The sequence below is a fragment of the Acanthochromis polyacanthus genome, chromosome 12 (genome assembly GCF_021347895.1).
Source record: "Acanthochromis polyacanthus isolate Apoly-LR-REF ecotype Palm Island chromosome 12, KAUST_Apoly_ChrSc, whole genome shotgun sequence".
Taxonomy (NCBI): domain Eukaryota; kingdom Metazoa; phylum Chordata; class Actinopteri; family Pomacentridae; genus Acanthochromis; species Acanthochromis polyacanthus.
Genome location: NC_067124.1, coordinates 30707140 through 30726196, shown reverse-complemented (window position 1 = coordinate 30726196; position 19057 = coordinate 30707140). Strand labels below are relative to the sequence as shown.

Below are 19057 nucleotides of genomic sequence, written 5' to 3'. Positions count from 1 at the left end.
TTCTGTTTGCGTGTCTTTGTTGCTGACTTCTGAATCTTACCCGTTTTCAGTCATTTTGTGTGTCTTTGTGGTCGTGTTGCATGTGTCCGTCTCTTCAGCAGCTTCAGGAATTTCTGTGAGTGTCGTCCTGCCGACTCACCTGCAGAACTTGAAGAGGATCTTCTCAAACACCAGAACCGGACCGGTGCTGCCGAGGATGGTGAGAGGCTGACCAGCAAACAAGGAGTAGGCCACGCCCGTCAGAGACGCCCCGAACAGAGACTCTATGGCACTCTACCAGAGAGGGAGGAACAGGCCACAAATCAGTGAGTAATGAATAAAATGCCAGAAAAGTCTCCACAAATATGAATGAAATATAACTATATATATATATATATATATATATGTATGAATATGTAAATGAAAGCGCACACACAGACACACTACTGTCTACATCCAGACATTTCAAATTTCTCAAAGAAAAAAGAGCTGCTTCCGTAGAGATTTCTTGTCAGACTGGGAGGAAAAACGCACAAAATTGTCCATATTTTTATTGGAAACCACAATTTTAACTAACGGATGTAAGAACGAAGCTTCCTCAGCTTTTTCCCGACACTAAGGAAACAATTTTTTTGGTATTACAAGTTTTATGAAATATGTGTAAATATGGAAACAAGGTATTACACACGTGGACAAAATTGTTGGTACCCCTCAGTTAAAGAAGGAAAAACCCACAATTCTCACTGAAATCACTTGAAACTCACAAAAGTAACAATAAATAAAAATTTATTGAAAATTAAATAATCAAAATCAGCCATCACTTTTTAATTGTTGATTAACATAATTATTTAAAAAAACAAACTAATGAAACAGGCCTGGACAAAAATGATGGTACCCATAACTTAATATTTTGTTGCACAACCTTTTGAGGCAATCACTGCAATTAAACGATTTCTGTATTTGTCAATGAGCGTTCTGCAGCTGTCAACAGGTATTTTGGCCCACTCCTCATGAGCAAACACCTCCAGTTGTCTCAGGTTTGATGGGTGTCTTCTCCAAATGGCATGTTTCAGCTCCTTTCACATATGTTCAATGGGATTCAGATCTGGGCTCATAGAAGGCCACTTTAGAATAGTCCAATGCTTTTCTCTCAGCCATTCTTGGGTGTTTTTGGCTGTGTGTTTTGGATCGTTGTCCTGTTGGAAGACCCATGACCTGCGACTGAGACCAAGCTTTCTGACACTAGGCAGCACATTTCTCTCCAGAATGCCTTGATAGTCTTCAGATTTCATCGTACCTTGCACACTTTCAAGACACCCTGTGCCAGATGCAGCAAAGCAGCCCCAAAACATTACTGAGCCTCCTCCATGTTTCACCGTAGGGACAGTGTTCTTTTCTTCGGATGCTTGGTTTTTGAGTCTATGAACATAGAGTTGATGTGCCTTACCAAAAAGCTCCAGTTTGGTCTCATCTGTCCAAAGGACATTCTCCCAGAAGCTTTGTGGCTTGTCAACATGCATTTTTGCAAATTCCAGTCTCGCTTTTTTATGAGTTTTTTTCAGCAGTGGTGTCCTCCTTGGTCGTCTCCCATGAAGTCCACTTTGGCTCAAACAACGACGAATGGTGCGATCTGACACTGATGTACCTTGGCCTTGGAGTTCACCTTTAATTTCTTTGGAGGTTGCTCTGGGCTCTTTGGATACAATTCCAACGATCCGTCTCTTCAATTTGTCATCAATTTTCCTCTTGCGGCCACGTCCAGGGAGGTGGCTACTGTCCCGTGGGTCTTGAACTTCTGAATAATATGAGCCACTGTTGTCACAGGACCTTCAAGCTGTTTAGAGATGGTCTTATAGCCTTTACCTTTAAGATGTTTGTCTATAATTTTTTTTCGGATGTCCTGGGACAATTCTCTCCTTCGCTTTCTGTTGTCCATGTTCAGTGTGGTACACACCTTTTCACCAAACAGCAGGGTGACTACTTGTCTCCCTTTAAATAGGCAGACTGACTGATTATGAGTTTGGAAACACCTGTGATGTCAATTAAATGACACACCTGAGTTAATCATGTCACTCTGGTCAAATAGTTTTCAATCTTTTATAGAGGTACCATCATTTTTGTCCAGGCCTGCTTCATTAGTTTGTTTTTTTAAATAATTATGTTAATCAACAATTCAAAAGTAATGGCTGTTTTTGATTATTTAATTTTCAATAAATTTTTATTTATTGTTACTTTTGTGAGTTTCAAGTGATTTCAGTGAGAATTGTGGGTTTTTCCTTCTTTAACTGAGGGGTACCAACAATTTTGTCCACGTGTGTATCTCTTTAAATGTCCATGTGTATTTTGGATGATTTCTTTACACTAGTCTGAATGAAGACAAGCTGTGGAAGGAAAACGTCTGAAAATATCTTTTTGTAATGTCTTACCTTAACTTTATCACGAATATACTAATATGTTAAATGAGTTTGAACATTTGAAGGACCGTATACGTTCTTACTTTTTGTTTAAACATCTCATCTGGCCCTACTGCTACCTGTCATTCAGAATATTTTCATTTCTTTTACGTCGCTGTGGGTCCAGTGGTTCGTACAAAGTGGGATCTTACTATGTTTCCTTTGGTGGCTTCTCCCAGCAGCCCTCCGAACGTGACGACGGGCGACATGCAGGCGCAGTACAGGAAGAGGATGGAGGCCAAGCACTGCAGGCTGAGGGCGTCTCTGATGTCGCTCCACAGGAACGGAGCTTTTCTCCGAACGTCATTCACCAAACCGCCAAAAATCCTGCCGGACACGGGAGGGATTCAGTCTCTCTCTGAAAAACATCTCATCTTTAGAGTCCTCTCTGTTTTCTGATGGAAACCAGAAAGAAGCGACTCCGTTCAGAAAGAAAAACTCGTCAGATCATCTACTTTACAGCGGTTCCAGTTTGCAGCTGATTGGTTTTGTCTTTTTGTGATTAATTTGTGTCTTTTTGTGTGTTTTCGTGGCTGCTTCGAGCAATTTTGTGTGTGCGTTGTTTCTGTTTGCATCACTTTTGCATCTATTTGTGTTCATTTTGCTTCTTTTAACCTTTTTTGGTCATTTTCCTATTCATTCTATTTGTATGTCATGTATTTGTATTACTTTCCATACTTTCTTCATATTTTAATTATATATATTTATTCTTTTTACTCAACACACTTACTAGAATGGACAGTTGTATTTAAAGTGAGATTTTCTTGTGCCCTAATAATCTGGTAGTGATATCGATAAGTTCAGTTTAGTAAAGCCAGATAATGAAGACATATTCTGGTATGCTGACCTCTGGCTGTAGCACAATCTCTCTTAACAAAACTTTTCAACTCTTGGAATACTTCATCACATAAGTTGAATTTGTATTAACTTAAATAATTAATGAAATGAAAACTGTAATACCATCATGTAGGCTGAGTCACTCAAATTAAAATATAAAATCTTCTGAGTTTATCATATTTCTGCTTGTACCAAAGCTTCACATTCTTGTTTGAATTGATCTTCTTGATTACCACCAAAACCTAAAGCTTCATTCTTTTCCACTGGCTCTGATGAGCTAGAAACGTGTACAAGGAATTTGCATTATTTGCTGATCATGTATTAAGTTTTGCATGAGGATGAATGGGAACTCTGTGCGGAGATATTCAGAGTGAGGGGTCCTCAACACATTAACTTGGTGGTTTTTCTGGCTCGGCCTCATAACAGCAACAGACAATGTTTTATTTTATTTTCTGGAACTTTCTTCTTTTCTTTATGTTAATATGTTTCACAGATATTGTATCTCTTGACTGATTCATTCATAATAATAAGGTGATAATTGCTTCTTCATTGTAAATACAGAATTTCTATCCATCTATCTATCGGAATAAACCCTAAAGTAAACCAACCTGCCGGTCCTCTGCAGCTCCGGTCCTGTCTGATGCTCCACCTCCTTCACCGAGTCAGAGCCGTAGGCGGAGCCATTGGGGAAGGACGGCATCTTCCTTTTCTCCTGCAGATACATCACCTCTGTTACTATTACTATTATTATTCAGCTGTCACACCAATTTAAATCGCCTGATGTGGGGGCTCTCACCTGAGACGGGACGCTCTTGGGCGGTTCGATTCGGATGCTGGGGTCCCATTCACCTGGAGGCAGCACGGTCACCTGATCCAGGAACTCATCGATCCCCGACAACAGGTCGTTCCTGTCCTTCGCCTTGTAGGCTACGTCATGGAAAATCTGCACAACAACAGCAGATTTTAAATCATCACCCACAGAGAAACAATGGAGGGATCACATGAAAAGATTTTAAAGGTTTCCTGCAACTTTACAAAGAGGTGATCAGGTCAGTGAGGAAGAATTCTTCAGGGATTTTGAACAAGTTCAAGTCATTTTTAGACATATTTTGAGTAGTTCTGGTAATTTTTTAGTCACTTGGAAGACGTTTAAATAATTTAGGAAACATTTTGAGTCATTCTGGACATGTTTTTTGAGTATTTTCAGACGAATTTTCAGTCTTTCTAAACATTTTTAAGCCATAATGAAGACAAATGTAGAGATGTCTAGGACAAGTTTCGACTCATTCTGGATAAATTTCAAGTCATATTTGAATAATTCTGGACAATTTTTTAGTCATTCTTGACAATTCAAATAATTCTGGACAAATTTTGAATCATTCCAGATCTTTTTTTGTTATCCGAGCAAATTTTTAATCACTCTGGATAATTTGATTTATTCTAAGCAATTAAGTCATTCTCAACAATTTCAGTCATTTTGGACAAATTTTGAGTCACTGTGAAACATTTTCAGATGTTTTGGACAGGATTTTGGATAAAGTTCAGGTCAGTTTAGGCAGATTTTGAGTCATTCACTCTTCACAAATCAGTGTGCAATTTTCTGAACAGGATGGTATCATTATTCTGTCATCTCACCTCGTCCGTCATCAGTGTGGCGATAGAACGTCCGATCTCGTGGTACTGGGGACCTTTTCCAAACGGACCAAGCAGCAGAAAGAGAAACCTGGACGGTCAAACACACAGTCCACATGTGACTCAGGCTGCGCTCACATTACAGGCCCTTACCTCTCACTATTCCTGTAAAATCAGATAAAAAATCCAAAGATTCTCTGATCCAGAGGCAGCAGCGACAGGTGAGTGTGTGGTTCACCTGGTGGGCACAGGGACCTCGGTGAGGCCGGTCAGCAGCACTGCAGGGGCGAGACGAATGAAGGCGATGATCGGACGCTCCAAGAAATCCACCTCACCAACCAGGACGTTGGAGGCCTCGGCACCCGGAGGAATCTTCTTCATGAAGTTCATATCCACCTGAAACGGCATCAAACACATGGGAACTATAGAACCTGATCGTCTCTCTGTTCTGCCCATCACTCTGATACCTTATTATCAGGAAGATCAGTGAGCAACTACAAAGCAGTAATCAGGAGGTATAGAAAAGAGCCATAGCAGTGGACGTCGTCCTAAAACAACGTCATGGACGGTGAACCACTTCAACAACTGGCTGCTGCTTCAGACTTGATAATGGAAATCAGAGTTTCTGTGACAGTTCAGACAGTGTGAAGGACACTTTATAACATCAACCTCTGTGGTCGGAAGACAAAAAAAAAAAAAAACAACAACCTTGTTTCTGTTCAGAGGAAAGTTTACCAGAGAACATGAAAAGAAGCTTGACGAATGTTGGGAGCACATTCTTTGGTCAGATGAGAAATTTATTGGACGCAGATGAAATCCAACGTGTTTGGTGTGACCAGGATCAACACAGTGAATGCGCAGTCCTGACAGTGAAGAGCGTCTGCAAAGTTGTTGGGAGATGACATTTATAAATGCATGACGAATGTCTGTGATTATACCAAAAGACTGGCTGAAAAGATGTCAGAAATTAAAAACTACAGCCCAGACAGTATGTGTGGTTTGAACCCAACAGAGTACTTTGAGGAATTTCAAAGAGAAAGGTAGAGCAGCACAATCCCTCCAGTAAAGAGCAGCTGAAACAAATAGTGTGAGAACGTGAATGTAAATGAACCTTCTCATATTGCTGCATTTGGTTTTCACAAGGACTACAACCCATTAAACACTAGATATTCTCGCCTTTGTTTGCTTTTTTGGTTTTTATTTTTTTTCCTTTTTGCATGTGCAGAGGAAGTAAGACTTTCAGTGTGATCCATTGAGATTTACAGTTTATATTAGGGATTAAAAAGTTATTTTTTTTCAAAATGATGATGGAAATACAGTTTAAGTGTCAGTTCATGCACAGGTCTGTAAGCAAACGTTATTTTAACTTCAGCTGGTACAAAAAAATAAAGTCTGACTGATGAAGTTCAAATAAAATCAGGACAGCCAACCAAGTTTTTTAATCACGGAACATTTTTACACCAAACACTGAAACAACACAGCTGACGGTCAGTGAGCTTCACTGGACGCCACAAACAGCCAATCACAGAGCAGCACCACTATGAGTCACAGCACAGGCCACTGATTGGTCGACAGTCAGCGACTGACAGGTCGACAGACTTACTGCGGGCTTCCTGCCGGCTGCTGGCAGCAAACAAACGCAGTCGCAGTCCTGCTGAGAAACAAACCAGTCATCCTCTGACACACTAACACAGATGCTGATTGGCTGCTTCAGTTCATGATGTCACATGACTGAAACCTGCACTTCAGTTGGACCGACCGTCCAGCCGTCTATAAACAGTTCCAGTGCAGAAAGTGTCTGCATGAACTGCGCTAGTTTTGAGCTGCACAAAGGTCACTAAAAACTGCAACCCCAAATCAGATGACCTCAAAGACAACCGGCCAATAGCATTACAGAGCTGACAGGAGGCAAAATGGAGGAGAAATTAAGTTAGTGTCTCTGAATGTTCAGTTACATGACTTGACTTGAAAACCTCGCAGAGATCAGGTACACCATGTAAGAAAATTGGTATTTCTTACGTACCTGAATTTCAGCAGGTGTGCACTGTGGTTTTTACATTTTTTTAGTCATTTTGAGGTCATATTAATAAAAAATGATGATACAGAAGTCAGCTAGTGACATTTTCTGACAGACATGTAGCTACATGTCACAGTAATACAAAAATAATACAGAAAACCTTTTATTTTGTAATTCTTGGTCACAGAAATGAAAAGGAAGATGTTTTCTTTGAACTTTTAGAACTGATTGAGCTCGTGACGTGTTGGTAGATACTTTAATCCAAGAAGAACAGAGTTCTAAATGTTTGAAACCGTTTGATGGTGTCAAATTGTAATGCAGACTCTGAATTAACGACATGATGGGAAATAACAGTGAAAATCTGAGGCTTTAATGTTAGTTTCTGAGATATTGTTCATCCGAAGCATGCAATGTCAACATGCAAAAAAACCTGCTCAAAGTGGGTTGACAGGCATTTTATAAAATTATCTCAAAAAGTATTTGATATATTGATCCACAGTTTCACTAATATATTTATAAGTATCCATATAAATATCCACATAGGCACAAACTGTTCTAAAAATTTGATGATTTGTGGTGGAATGACTTGACTTCATCTAAAACAACGTGTCTAAGATGGCAGTGCTGTTACCTTACTGAAGTCCACGGTGCTGTTTTCCCGGCTGCCCCCGTTGCCGACGGTGACGCGACTCTCGCTGTTTTTGCTGTTGTCGAGGTTACCAGGAGCCGACTGTGGAGACGCCAGCAGACCTGCAGGGACAGACGGACAGTCAGCCTGACGTCATGTTGCGACATGTTTGAAGGGTTAATCTGGACCAGCAGAGTTCTTCAGCCTGATAAACAGCTGCAGCACATTTTCACACTCAGCCAAACTCATATGTCATGTTTTACTATTTAGAACATATTTTATACCTCGTTCATGCATAGAGTTCAGTGGTTTTAGTGGTGACAACTACATTCAACAGCTGGAAACAGCTGCTCCACCACGATCCTTACTGTATTTCCTCCATTCAGTTTTTCCTTCCCTACTTCCTACTTGCCTTCCTCATTTCTTGCTCCTCTTTCACATCTTACTTTTTCCTGTACTTTCCTTCCTCTACCGTTTCTTTTCTCCTTGATCATCTCTTCATTTCCTTCCTTGCTTACTACTTTCCTTTGTTTTGTACCTCCTCCTCTCCTTCCTTACCATCTTTCCTTTCCTTCCTCATCTCTCATTTCCTTCTTTACCTCCTCCTTTCCTTCCTTACTTCCTAATTTTCTTCCATACCACCTCCTCTCCTTCTTTACCTCGTAATTTCCTTCCATACTCGTTCCTTTCCTTCCTTCCTTAGCTCACCTTCTCCTTTCCATCCTTGCCTCCTCTCCTTTATCATCTCTTTCCATCCTTCCTTACCTCCTCCTTTCCTATCCCTACCTCCTTCCCTTTTCCTCACCTCCTTCTCTCCTCAGCATGTTGTCTTTGTAGGTTTCACCACATTAACCTGTATTATGATGACAGAAATTAAAACTTCTTAAGCTGAAACATCAGATATCAGGGATTTCTCAGGTTTCCTTCTCTGACATCACATTGTTCACTTTAAATGGATCCAGAAAGTGGAACCTGAGATAAGATGTTTGCGTTATTTGCTTTGTTTCCAGCCTGCAGACAAAAAGCTCTTCTTATCCCATCAAACCTTCCTGCTGCAGCTGAAAGAATCATTTTCCTCCGGACAGTCTGTTAAAAGATTCAGCAGCTGACTTCTGACAAAGACTCCTGCAGCCGATTTAAAGCAAACACACGACACTTCAACCTGAGAGAACACACGAGCCCAGCCATCCGCCAACACGTCTTACTGATACCAACACACACACGGTTAATCTGTGACATCACGGCCTCCCATCAGCCCCGGCTCCTGTTACAGTCCAGCAGTGTGGGTGTCCTGACCTGCTGCTGGAGGTCAGAAACTCCGTCTGACTTTAACCTCCACAGATCTCCTCCTGACTCCACTCAGTCTGATGCAGGACTTTCTAGCCACCAGTGTATTTTTAATTTGTGCATAAAAGTCTACAAATGTTCCACAGATTTTCTGCTTTCCAGTCCTGGAAACCAGAACAAATACAGAATGTAATGAAGCTTTTAAACGTAGGCTGGATGTTTTGAGTGATGGAGAAGGTTCAACTTAGTTGAGCACAAACAGTTACGAAATATAGCCATTTATATTCTGTTTCTTAGCAGTCGGCGGCGTTATGTGATGAAAGGAAACATGGCATCAGGTGTGAGCAAAATGAGGCTTTATCGGTGTCACATTGTGGCATTTTTCTGTGGGAAAAAGTAAAATCTATGAATAGTGAGACTACTTTCCTGTATAAAATGTGCTTAACACAAAGGAGAATTTAGAAGATATTGTTTGACTCTTGAAGAAAAAATGAGATATTAATCATTACTTTTATTTTGTTCTGTCAAATGTGACTTTTTCAGTAATAGTTATGACAGTCATCTCCCAACCATTTAAGTTTAGTAGATGCAAAGTCAAATTTTTCACCAGATAAAAATTATGCGATAAGAAGTCCGATTTTTTGAGAAAGGTTTTGCAGATTTTCAGTAAAAGTTGGGAAAACTAAGCCAGATGTTTGACTTGTGAGGAATTATGTCAAATACTGACCAAATAAATGAGTAAAGTTTATGAGCTACAAAGTCAAATTCTATGCATAATAAAAATCAAATCGTCAAATACTTCATTCAAAATTATGAGATGTGCAGACATTCTTTAAAATATTTCAGAAAACGATACACTTATCACAGACTAACACTCAGAATGTTATTTGGAGTGTAAACAAAGTACTGAATTAAACAGACTTTCAGAGCCCACTGTGTTTGTAATTTCTGTGTCTCTGCGTTTATTTCCTGTCAGCTCGGTGATCGTCTGCTGACTCTGCTGCTCGTCACGCTTCATGTTTATCTGGACTCCTTAAAGACGTCTGCTTCAGCAAATGAGCTGTAGTTCAGTAATGAGGAGGAAAAACTCACCGAGACCTTTAGTGGCCTCTGCAGATCATTACTATACTGAAAATAAACAGCAGGATCAACATTAAGGTTGAATAAAAGTTTGTCAGTTTCCAGGTTTGAGAGTTTGAACCTCAGCAGCAGCTCACTGACAGACGACAGGTTTTCAGTTGCGCTGCTTTGAATTTAATCCTCTGCAATCCAAAAAGCATCTGATATTTTTTATTCCATATTTTTCCCCATCACTGTATGTGGATCATTTTTCACTGCAATATAAATTTGTAAGCTGTGTTTAAACCTGCTTTTCAATGTAAAACTCAACTCAATTCATGGCTAATTATGCATTAATTTAGATGCAGCTGTATGCAGATGTAATGTTCTGAGTTTTATCTCTACGGTTTTTAAGGAATAACATCAGAAAGAAATCTACCATGCATGTCTCTTAAGAAATATATCATCAATATCATTTGACCAGCCCTGAAAAATTAGAATTACTTTTTAGACAGACTAACCCTCCACAAGCATTGCATTTTTCCTCACTGTTGGCTCATTTTTCACTGCATTATAAAGTCTTGCACCTCTATGGAAACAGCACAACTATGATTAGAAGTACAGAAAAATGTCTTCTGTGCAGTATGACAGTTAAAATGCTAGAAATAATAAAAAAATAAAAAAATTTTGTCCCTTGTTTTGGTCATTGTAGTGTCTGCTTGTGGTCATTTTCTCTCCACATACTGTAGATATTTCACTATTTCCATTTTTCAGCCGTTACTAACATGCTCACTCAACTCTGCTCATCAGCTCTAGAAAGATGTTTCACCATGCTGGATGTATCTTCCAATAACTTGCTCCTCCGTGCACCGTTTTGAGCCATGCTGCAGTTATTTCATTGATTCAGTACGTTTTATTTTCCTCTCAGTCTCTCTTATCTCCTGTCTGCTCTGTAGAAATCTCTCAGAATGTTTTCCTGTTGGTCAGAGCCGAGTCATTCATGAGGAATCTGATTGAGTCAGGAGGGGAGAAGCTTTAGATTGTTACAGAATGTGGTATGAATAAATAGTTTATTTTTAGCAGATATGCAGAATATAGTGATTTTAATGACTGTCACAAAGTCAAAAATCTAAAGGCTCTTTCTGTTTTTACAGTTTTTCTCTGATAAATGGAGTCATTTTGTCGATTGTTTAAAGTTGCCGGCAGATTTTGCGGTTCATGGGCTTAAATCTGATTTTTCCGTCCCGTTAGATCACGAACATGCTTCACACTGAGCAGGTTTTTAGTACAAACAGCAGGAAGTCATGCCGGGTTTTGCCTGGTTGATGGTGAGGAACCAGCGGATCCTGATGGGAGAACTCCTCCTCTTCGTCCGCCATCTTGAACACCTCGTCCTCCTCTTCGGGGGGGTAAACCACCACCTCGGGGATCCCGTCTCCCCCTGACAGCCCCTCCGGAGCAGAGAAGTGGCGTTGAGCCCCGGAGGTGGCGTGGCCTGAAGGGGAGGGGACGAGGAGGGAAGAGCGAGGGAGGGATGGAGTGAGTGAGGAAGGCCAGGGCTCGGACAGGTGGCGGTTCAAAGTGGGCGTGGTCTGAGGTGAGGAGGTGGGGCTTGGGAGGAGGCGTCCGAACAGGTGGGAGATACGAGGAGAGGGAGGAGGTGTAGAGGCATCGTATGAGCCGATGGAGGAGGCACGGGGAAGGGAGAGAAGGGAGGAGGACAGACCCTCCCCTGAGGAGAAGAAGAAGAAGGTGAGGAGGATGAACGCTGCTGTGAACAAACACCGGAATCATCGATTGATCTAGCTGATCGATCGGTCGGTCGCACACAGAAGAGTCGATACGCTGAAGCAAAGGATGGAAAAATGTTTGGGATTAGTCTGATTTTAAAGCCTCTTCAGTTAAATAAACTGAACTTAATTAGCTGAAATGTGCAGCAGGCCGAAGGTTTTCACACAGCTGCTCATTCAAAGGTTTCTCTTGATTTTCTACAGCGCAGATCAAAACTGACAACATCAGAGCTGTGAAAAAACACAAATGATTTTATGTAGTGAACAACAAAATGAGCAAACAAGTGTTCACAGGTTTTATGAGAGCATCAGCTGGGTGAGTTCCAACTAACAGGTAATTACTAATGAGACTGTCAGCTTTGTTGTGTCGAGGTGTCCTTACAGCAAAGAGCTCGATTCAACTCCTGCAGTGATCAATACTAGAGCAAGAACAGCTGAGAAAAGACAAATGACTGCAAAAGACAAACAAAGACTACAAAGACAACCACCAAGAAAGAAAAGGACTGTAAAGAGACACAAAATGACCACAAGCAACATAAAATGAGCACAGAAACAAACCGACCTCAAAGAGACACTAAACAAGCACAAACGGACACAAAACAACCACAGAGAGTAATGACAAAATGAATACTAAGACACGAAACAGTCAGAGACACAATATGATCACAAAGAGACGCGGAACAATCACAAAATGGAAAAAATAGACCAAAAAGGGACAAAAAAATCCGCACAAATAGACGCAAAATGACCACAAAGACACTAACTAACCACAAAGAGATACAAAACGAGAACAAAAAGCTACAGATTACCAAGAAGAGGCAAAACAAGATCAAAAAGCCAAAAAAAATTACACAGAGCTAGACACAAAATTATAACCAAGAGACACCAAATGACTGCAGGAGACAAAATGCCCTCAAACAGATACAAAACAAGAATAACTGGACACAAAATTATTCACAAGGACACGCAATATGACAGCAAAGACAGAAAGAAAAAAACAGAAAACACACAAGCACACAAAACGACAACAAAGAGATAGAGGAGACTGCAAAGAGGCAGAAAATAAACACACTAAAATACCACCAAAGGCACACAAATGAGCACAAAAAGACACAGAAGTATAAAATATAAGCTGTTGATGCCTCATGAAGTGTGTCAGAGCAGTTTTGTAGAAAACAGTAACAGTAAAGAAACCCTTCATGTGTCCTGATCAACCGTCACATCCTCGGTCATGCTTCATGCGTGCAGGTTTCAACACGACACGATTCCCGCTCGCCTCAGCGGAACTGAAACATTCCTCACAAACAGGATCTATGAGTGCAGATATTAAAGCGGCGACTCGTCACGCTGTTAGCTGGTTATTAGCTCGCTGACTCAGCAGCTCACAAACACACAACAGGAATCCAACCAGACAGCAAACACCGGAGGACACGGAACTCTCTGTTAATGAACACAACCAGCCCAAAACTGATCACCAGCCGAGAGGACAAAGTCGCTCAGACACGATGCCATGCACCAATCAGAGACCAGCCGTCTTGTCACTCCGTTACCTCGACCAACGGAAGGACAGAGTCTGAACTTGACAACAAAAACTTCTTTGGGTCTTTGGGAAGAAAACATCATGTCAGCACAAGAGCACAAAGATTTATACCACAGACTGTCAAAAGGGGAAGCTAAAGTCCTGAGATACGCAGAATCCGTTAGAATTATAAGGTTCTGACGTTGTTCACTGACTGCTAGCCGTGTTTAAAAACTGAATCTGAAACTGTTACAACTTTATTTGATAATTCAGTTGCAGGATTTAGCGATTTAGAGGCTGCAAACAAACTCAGTCTGACTTTATTTTTACCTTTTTCTCTCACTGACAGGAGAAAAAAGTACTATTAAATATCATAACAGCAAAATACTGTTAAAGAAAAAGTCCTGCATTCAATGTTTAACTTAAAAATGAAGAACGAAAGAAGATTGAGAAGTAATGTTTAAATAATAAAAGCGTTTTCTACTCATGGAGGACTCTGCAAACCAAATATTTTTCTATGCACCGAATTAATCTCAATACTATTAACAGCACTGTTGAACATTTCTTGTTTATTTTTTGAGTGTCTGCTGTGGGATTAAGAAAGGATTATCCATCTCTAGTTATGACTGAATTCTTGGATCAAAACCTGCTCTATCACACAGCTTATATTAGCATTAGCTAGCAAGAATTAGAGTTATTATTCCTATTACTACTAGTACAGGGATCTCACAGCTTCAGCTAAACTAGATATCAGATTTTTTAAACAGACTTTGAAAGAAAGAACTGAATATGTGTGATATCGGACTACAGATGACTATTATGACAATCCATTAATTAGTAAGCATAATTTGAATATTTTCTGCTTTGATTCCTTCTCTGTAAGAGTAAACTGAATAGGTTTGGACAAGACAAGAAATTGTAGGAAACTGGTGCACATTTTCACAATTTTCTGACATTTTAGAGACCTAGCAGCAGATTAAACAGTTTAACCCTTTAAGCTTCAGTCATTTCCAGCCGTTTTCAGTACAAAAAAATCGCTAATATTCTATTTTTAAATAAAAAAAATTACGAAAAATACGGGGAATATTGGACGTGCATCGGGAGGTGCATTTCCTTGAAAACGACCGATTCGGGGATTTTATACGACTTCAGGACATGTTTTGGACAAAATAGTTTACTGGCTTGTGTCATCTGATGTAAAAGGTTGGATTATGGCCGTTTTTTGTGGAATCTTTTTTTTTGTGTGTAATAATAAACCCGGAAATGTGAGTCGCGCTGTGTGCGTTGAAGCCGTGTATAGAGAACGGATGGATGAATATTTGTTTTTGTCGGACAAATGTGTTTTTCTCACCCGCTGTGGTAATCGCATCTGAAAGTGGTTTATACCGGCGGATTCATGAGAATCTAAGCTTTCCATCGGTGTATAGTGTTTGTATAATCGCGTTTGCACCCGTCGGACATTCTTGAAATTCCTATGCAAATTAGTAGGTGTACCGCCGGCGGTACACTGAAGCTTAAAGGGTTAAATAGCAGTTGTAGCTCTACAATGAACCTTCATCAAACCAAATTTAATTTTAAAAAGTTAGAATTTACAAAATGAATGAATCCTAATTTTTTACCTCAGATTTGGTCGCCTCCAGCAGATTCTAAAATCAGAATAAATTGCAGACTAAATGAAGCCTGATACATTGACAACAGAGCTGCAAAGATTAATTGATCAGTTTCCACGATTACATTAATCACCAGAATTTCAGTAATCAATTGAGTAATTTTCAAATAAAAACTAGTCAAAAAAATAATCAGTGATTCCATTGTCTTAAATTTATGTTATTTATGGTTTCTTTCCAAATACATTACTTTTTTAAAAACTTTTTTTACAGTTTCCTGACATTTAGCTGATTAATTCATCCAGAGTATAATCCACAGATTAACCTCCAAAACAATCCATAGTTGTAGCATCAGAACCTTTTAATTCAAAGGCCAGAATCTGTCAAACTGATCGATTGATGAACTGATTGTGTTTTCAGCTCCTTCATGTCACCTGTGGAGTTTATTAGAAAGATTCTCTTCAGATCTTTCAGAGACTTTCAGAATGACAAGAGCGCTGCAGTCTCACCATTTCGTTCCAGTAAATGGGGGTCGGAGTGTTTCTTGCCTATGTCGGCGAAGGATCGGACCAGCGGGATGCGGTTGCTCAGCTTCTTCTCGTTCTGATGGTGGTGACGCCTCAACATGGCTTCCCTCACCTTCTCTCGAGCGTCCTCCTCCAGCTGACCCGTTGCCACCATGCTGTCGATCACCATGTCTGCGAGGGAGAAGACACAAGGTCAAAAATAAGCGTCTTATGTGCAGGGTCACACACATTACATTACTATAGCAGCATATTGTCTGTGTCAGACCCTAATAATCTCTATTATACTCCTTTATGGAATATCCATGCTGCTGTACCAACTTCATTTCCCTCTGAGGATGAATAACGTCATCTAACTCCCTGTAGTTAGTCTTACAGCTTAAATTACAGCAGATACCACTTGGGAGAAACAGTTGTTTTTTTGGCATTTTGGAATTTGTGGCACAAAAAAAACAAAAAAAAATTGCATCACTGTATATTATTGCATATTTGTTCAAGTGCAAACTGCAAACGCTAGACAGATTGAAATGTCATGAACCGCACTGAGCCCTTTTCAGTCATGTATTTTCAGGCCGCACAGTGTTTCTATGTTTGTGTTATATATTTGTATATGTGTGTGAGATCGCTGCCAGAAACTGAGCCAGTAAAGTACCCTAAAGACTCGATGACCCTGTTCTCACTTTTCATGAATAAAACATGCTTCAGAAAGTTAAACTGGGCTAAACAAACTTTTTAAGAGCCGACCGACTCTCGTGTCGGATGAATAAACCCAATCTGATGCAGCAGCTACAAGGCTTGATCAGAAAAGTTCGGTTTGCACAAAGACTGTCGCTGTTTTGAGCATTCAACAGTCCAGAGACCAGGTGACGTGACTCTTTAAACATCAGGAGCTGTGCGACAGCTGTTTCACTGACCACTGGTAGCTGCACATTTGTGATTTCACCATGAAGCTGTAGTGATGATCCTCCATATCAAGGCTGAAGATATTTTATTAACAATTTTATCAGGTATGTCTTTATACTTTCAGGACATTTTATAGATATTTTAGTAATATATTTAAAGGGGTTATTGTATTTTATTGATATTTTAGGGCATTTTTAAGACATTTTAGAAATAATCTTAGAAGATTTCCAGGCATTTTGGTTAAGTTTTGAAGGGATTTCATTATTAATTTTAGGACATTTTTTAGGTGTCATTAACATTATTACATGATTTCTTTTCAGATATTTAATTAATGTTTTTAGTAAGTTTTTCAGGTATTTTATTAATATTTTCAGGGATTTTTTCTGCAATATATTATTATTCTTACAAGGTTCCTGATCACCTACAGAACAATTGGGGAAAATTTTAGCAGGTTGCTAAAATGCAGGTTTTTTTAATGCATTGCAGTTGCAAGCAAGTGCATGGGACTGATTTTAATAACTTAATTGTGCTTGAAGTGTGCTAGTCAAATCAGCAGATACTAAATTAAAAAAAGACTCATACTGGATCAGGGCAAAAAAAAAAAAAACCCAACTTGATAGGGACAACCCTGATGATGTTAAAATAAAGAACAGCAGGCCAAATGAGATGCACGACCTCATCGTCTTTCTACACTCTGATGCTTAGATTACATATCTGCACTTTAAAAGCTGTTTTTTTCTTTTTCTTTTATAAATGAGGCAGATAGGCTTTGCTTTTTGAACTGTGTCGGTGGAAGCGGGACAGAGTTCATGTACATCGCTCCAGCTCAGTTAAGTTGCATGCTGGTACACAGACCTGCGATCTCCTCGATGGTGTTGGCCCTCATGTCGAGCAGCACGGTGCCGTTCAGGATGCAGGAACGCAGCTCAAACAGACTGTGTAGCGACAGCGTGGCCACGTAGGGTTTACTCCAACGCTCGCCGCCGTCCTCCACGTCCTCTTCGAACTTCAACCACCTGAACACCACACACAGATTTAATACCACGAAACCTTTTCCTCAGTAAGACTTCAAAGAACTCCTCAGTCTAAGAGTAACATTAGCTATTAATGTTACTAGTAACAAAGTAGACTCAACCCATTTACTCTGCTTTGGAAATCTAAGCAGGAGATGAGCTACTGTGAAGTAAAATGACTCCTGGAACATGAAGCAGACTGAGAAACTGAGGAGGTTAAATGAAGGCTGCAGTGAGTCCTCACCTGGCTGTCTCCTTCCACTCCTGGAAGTCTCCGTCTCTGAAGGCGAGCTCGTCCAGCTCGGTGAACAGGTCGTGGGGGATGTGCTCCTCGTCGTCATCCTCCGTCCCGAGGATGAACTGGACTCTTTGAGATGGTGTGTCTGTGGTGACAAACTCTTCATCAGGTTGCCGTCCTGTGATAACTAGATTTATCCAGGATGGAGTGCATCTTTAATTACTTACCATATGTGGGCGACTCTCGTCCATCGTCCCGGTCCGAACGGTCCCGTCGCTTCCGGTGGTGCCGGTGACCTCGGTGACGGTGTCGCCTTCGGCTCTGGCGGCCCAGAGGGACGTGAACGCCAACGTACACCGCCCTGTGACCTGACGGAGGAAGTAAACAATTATCCAATTGGAAAATTAGACGTGTAATGAATCACAAAACACACAGTTGGATCCGGTTTGTCAGCTGTTAACCGGCCCTGTTCAGGTAAACACACAACTGCTTTATATGTCGTCACCACAAACTCTGCACCAGGATTGAGGGAATTATTATTGTTTATCTATGGGCAGGGCTGTAGAAAAACCATAAATCTGCCTTCCCATGTTGAAAACTGTGACACTCGATGTAACAGAAAAAAGGTGTATAAATGTATGATATGTAAATATGGGCTGAGTCATTTCTGCTTCTTTCTGTTTGACTCGAAACACAGACAGAAGCTCTTCTGTGTGTGGTGATGTTTAAACTCACTCTCCAGCTCTTCTTTCTCAAAGTTGGTGTAGAGGGTGGAGCTGGTCTTGCCCTGGTCCAGCACCGCCTCCTCATCATTCCCCTGCAACGCAAACACACACACTCATAAATAAAACAGCGTTGAGGCTTTAACTGAGCGCAGCAGCACAGGTTTAACTTTCTAAGAGCTCCAGCTTAAGACTGCAGGAGTCACACAATAATGGATTATAAATACAGATCTGCTGTCATTATTTTACATCAAATCACTACAAAGGCGTCACATGTACAGAAAATAATGGCAGGTTCAAGGTCGGACCCACAGAGTCCTCCTGCCAAAATGCCAAAGGCCGATGAAAACAATAACATAAGATAGAATTTTATTAATCCAGAGGACATGTGTCTGATGTTGCCCAGAGAAAATGAGAACATGATCATAAATACAGTGCCTGATTAAAAAAAAGCAATAAGATTAAAGTGCAATACACTGTGAAATATAAAAATAAGCAAACTAAATTATAGCTAAAATAGAAAAATAAGATGTGAAACAGGCAATGACACTGAAATATTCAGTGATATTGTTCATAACCTAAAATACTCCACCGGTTAAGTATTTTTTAAATGTTTTAATTCATTTTAGTGTCTGAACAATTTCAAATAATGCAACAATCAAATCAGAGTCTGCAGGTCAGATGTTATGTTATACACTGAATCTGACTCAACGGTTGTGTTCGTGGTTTTAAAAATTTATTCATGTCGTCCTCCTTGTGTGGCAGATTTAATGGTGTCTCGTGTTAATCCTCCATCAAGTTTTAATCTGTTACACTGAGAATATTGATCTGAAGCATGAATTAAAATAT

At 40.2% G+C, this 19057-nt stretch overlaps 1 protein-coding gene across 2 annotated transcripts in view; it reads right to left on the bottom strand.

Annotated features, from left to right (window-relative positions):
- Window positions 1–19057, bottom strand: part of LOC110951233 (sodium bicarbonate cotransporter 3-like) — a 45457-nt gene that overhangs the window by 17625 nt on the left and 8775 nt on the right. Inside the window, exons 2-15 of one of the 2 annotated variants that reach the window (XM_051956916.1) lie at window positions 18222–18303; window positions 17714–17854; window positions 17493–17631; window positions 17091–17251; window positions 15357–15506; window positions 11279–11624; window positions 9830–9836; window positions 7550–7693; window positions 5140–5297; window positions 4905–4992; window positions 4066–4212; window positions 3878–3981; window positions 2585–2759; window positions 140–273 (exon numbers count right to left, since the gene is read on the bottom strand). In XM_051956916.1, coding sequence (XP_051812876.1) covers window positions 140–273; window positions 2585–2759; window positions 3878–3981; window positions 4066–4212; window positions 4905–4992; window positions 5140–5297; window positions 7550–7693; window positions 9830–9836; window positions 11279–11624; window positions 15357–15506; window positions 17091–17251; window positions 17493–17631; window positions 17714–17854; window positions 18222–18303 — 1976 coding nt within the window. Of the gene's footprint in view, window positions 1–139; window positions 274–2584; window positions 2760–3877; window positions 3982–4065; window positions 4213–4904; window positions 4993–5139; window positions 5298–7549; window positions 7694–9829; window positions 9837–11278; window positions 11625–15317; window positions 15507–17090; window positions 17252–17492; window positions 17632–17713; window positions 17855–18221; window positions 18304–19057 lie in introns of both variants that reach the window. The other variant, XM_022194202.2, reaches the window with a different exon arrangement.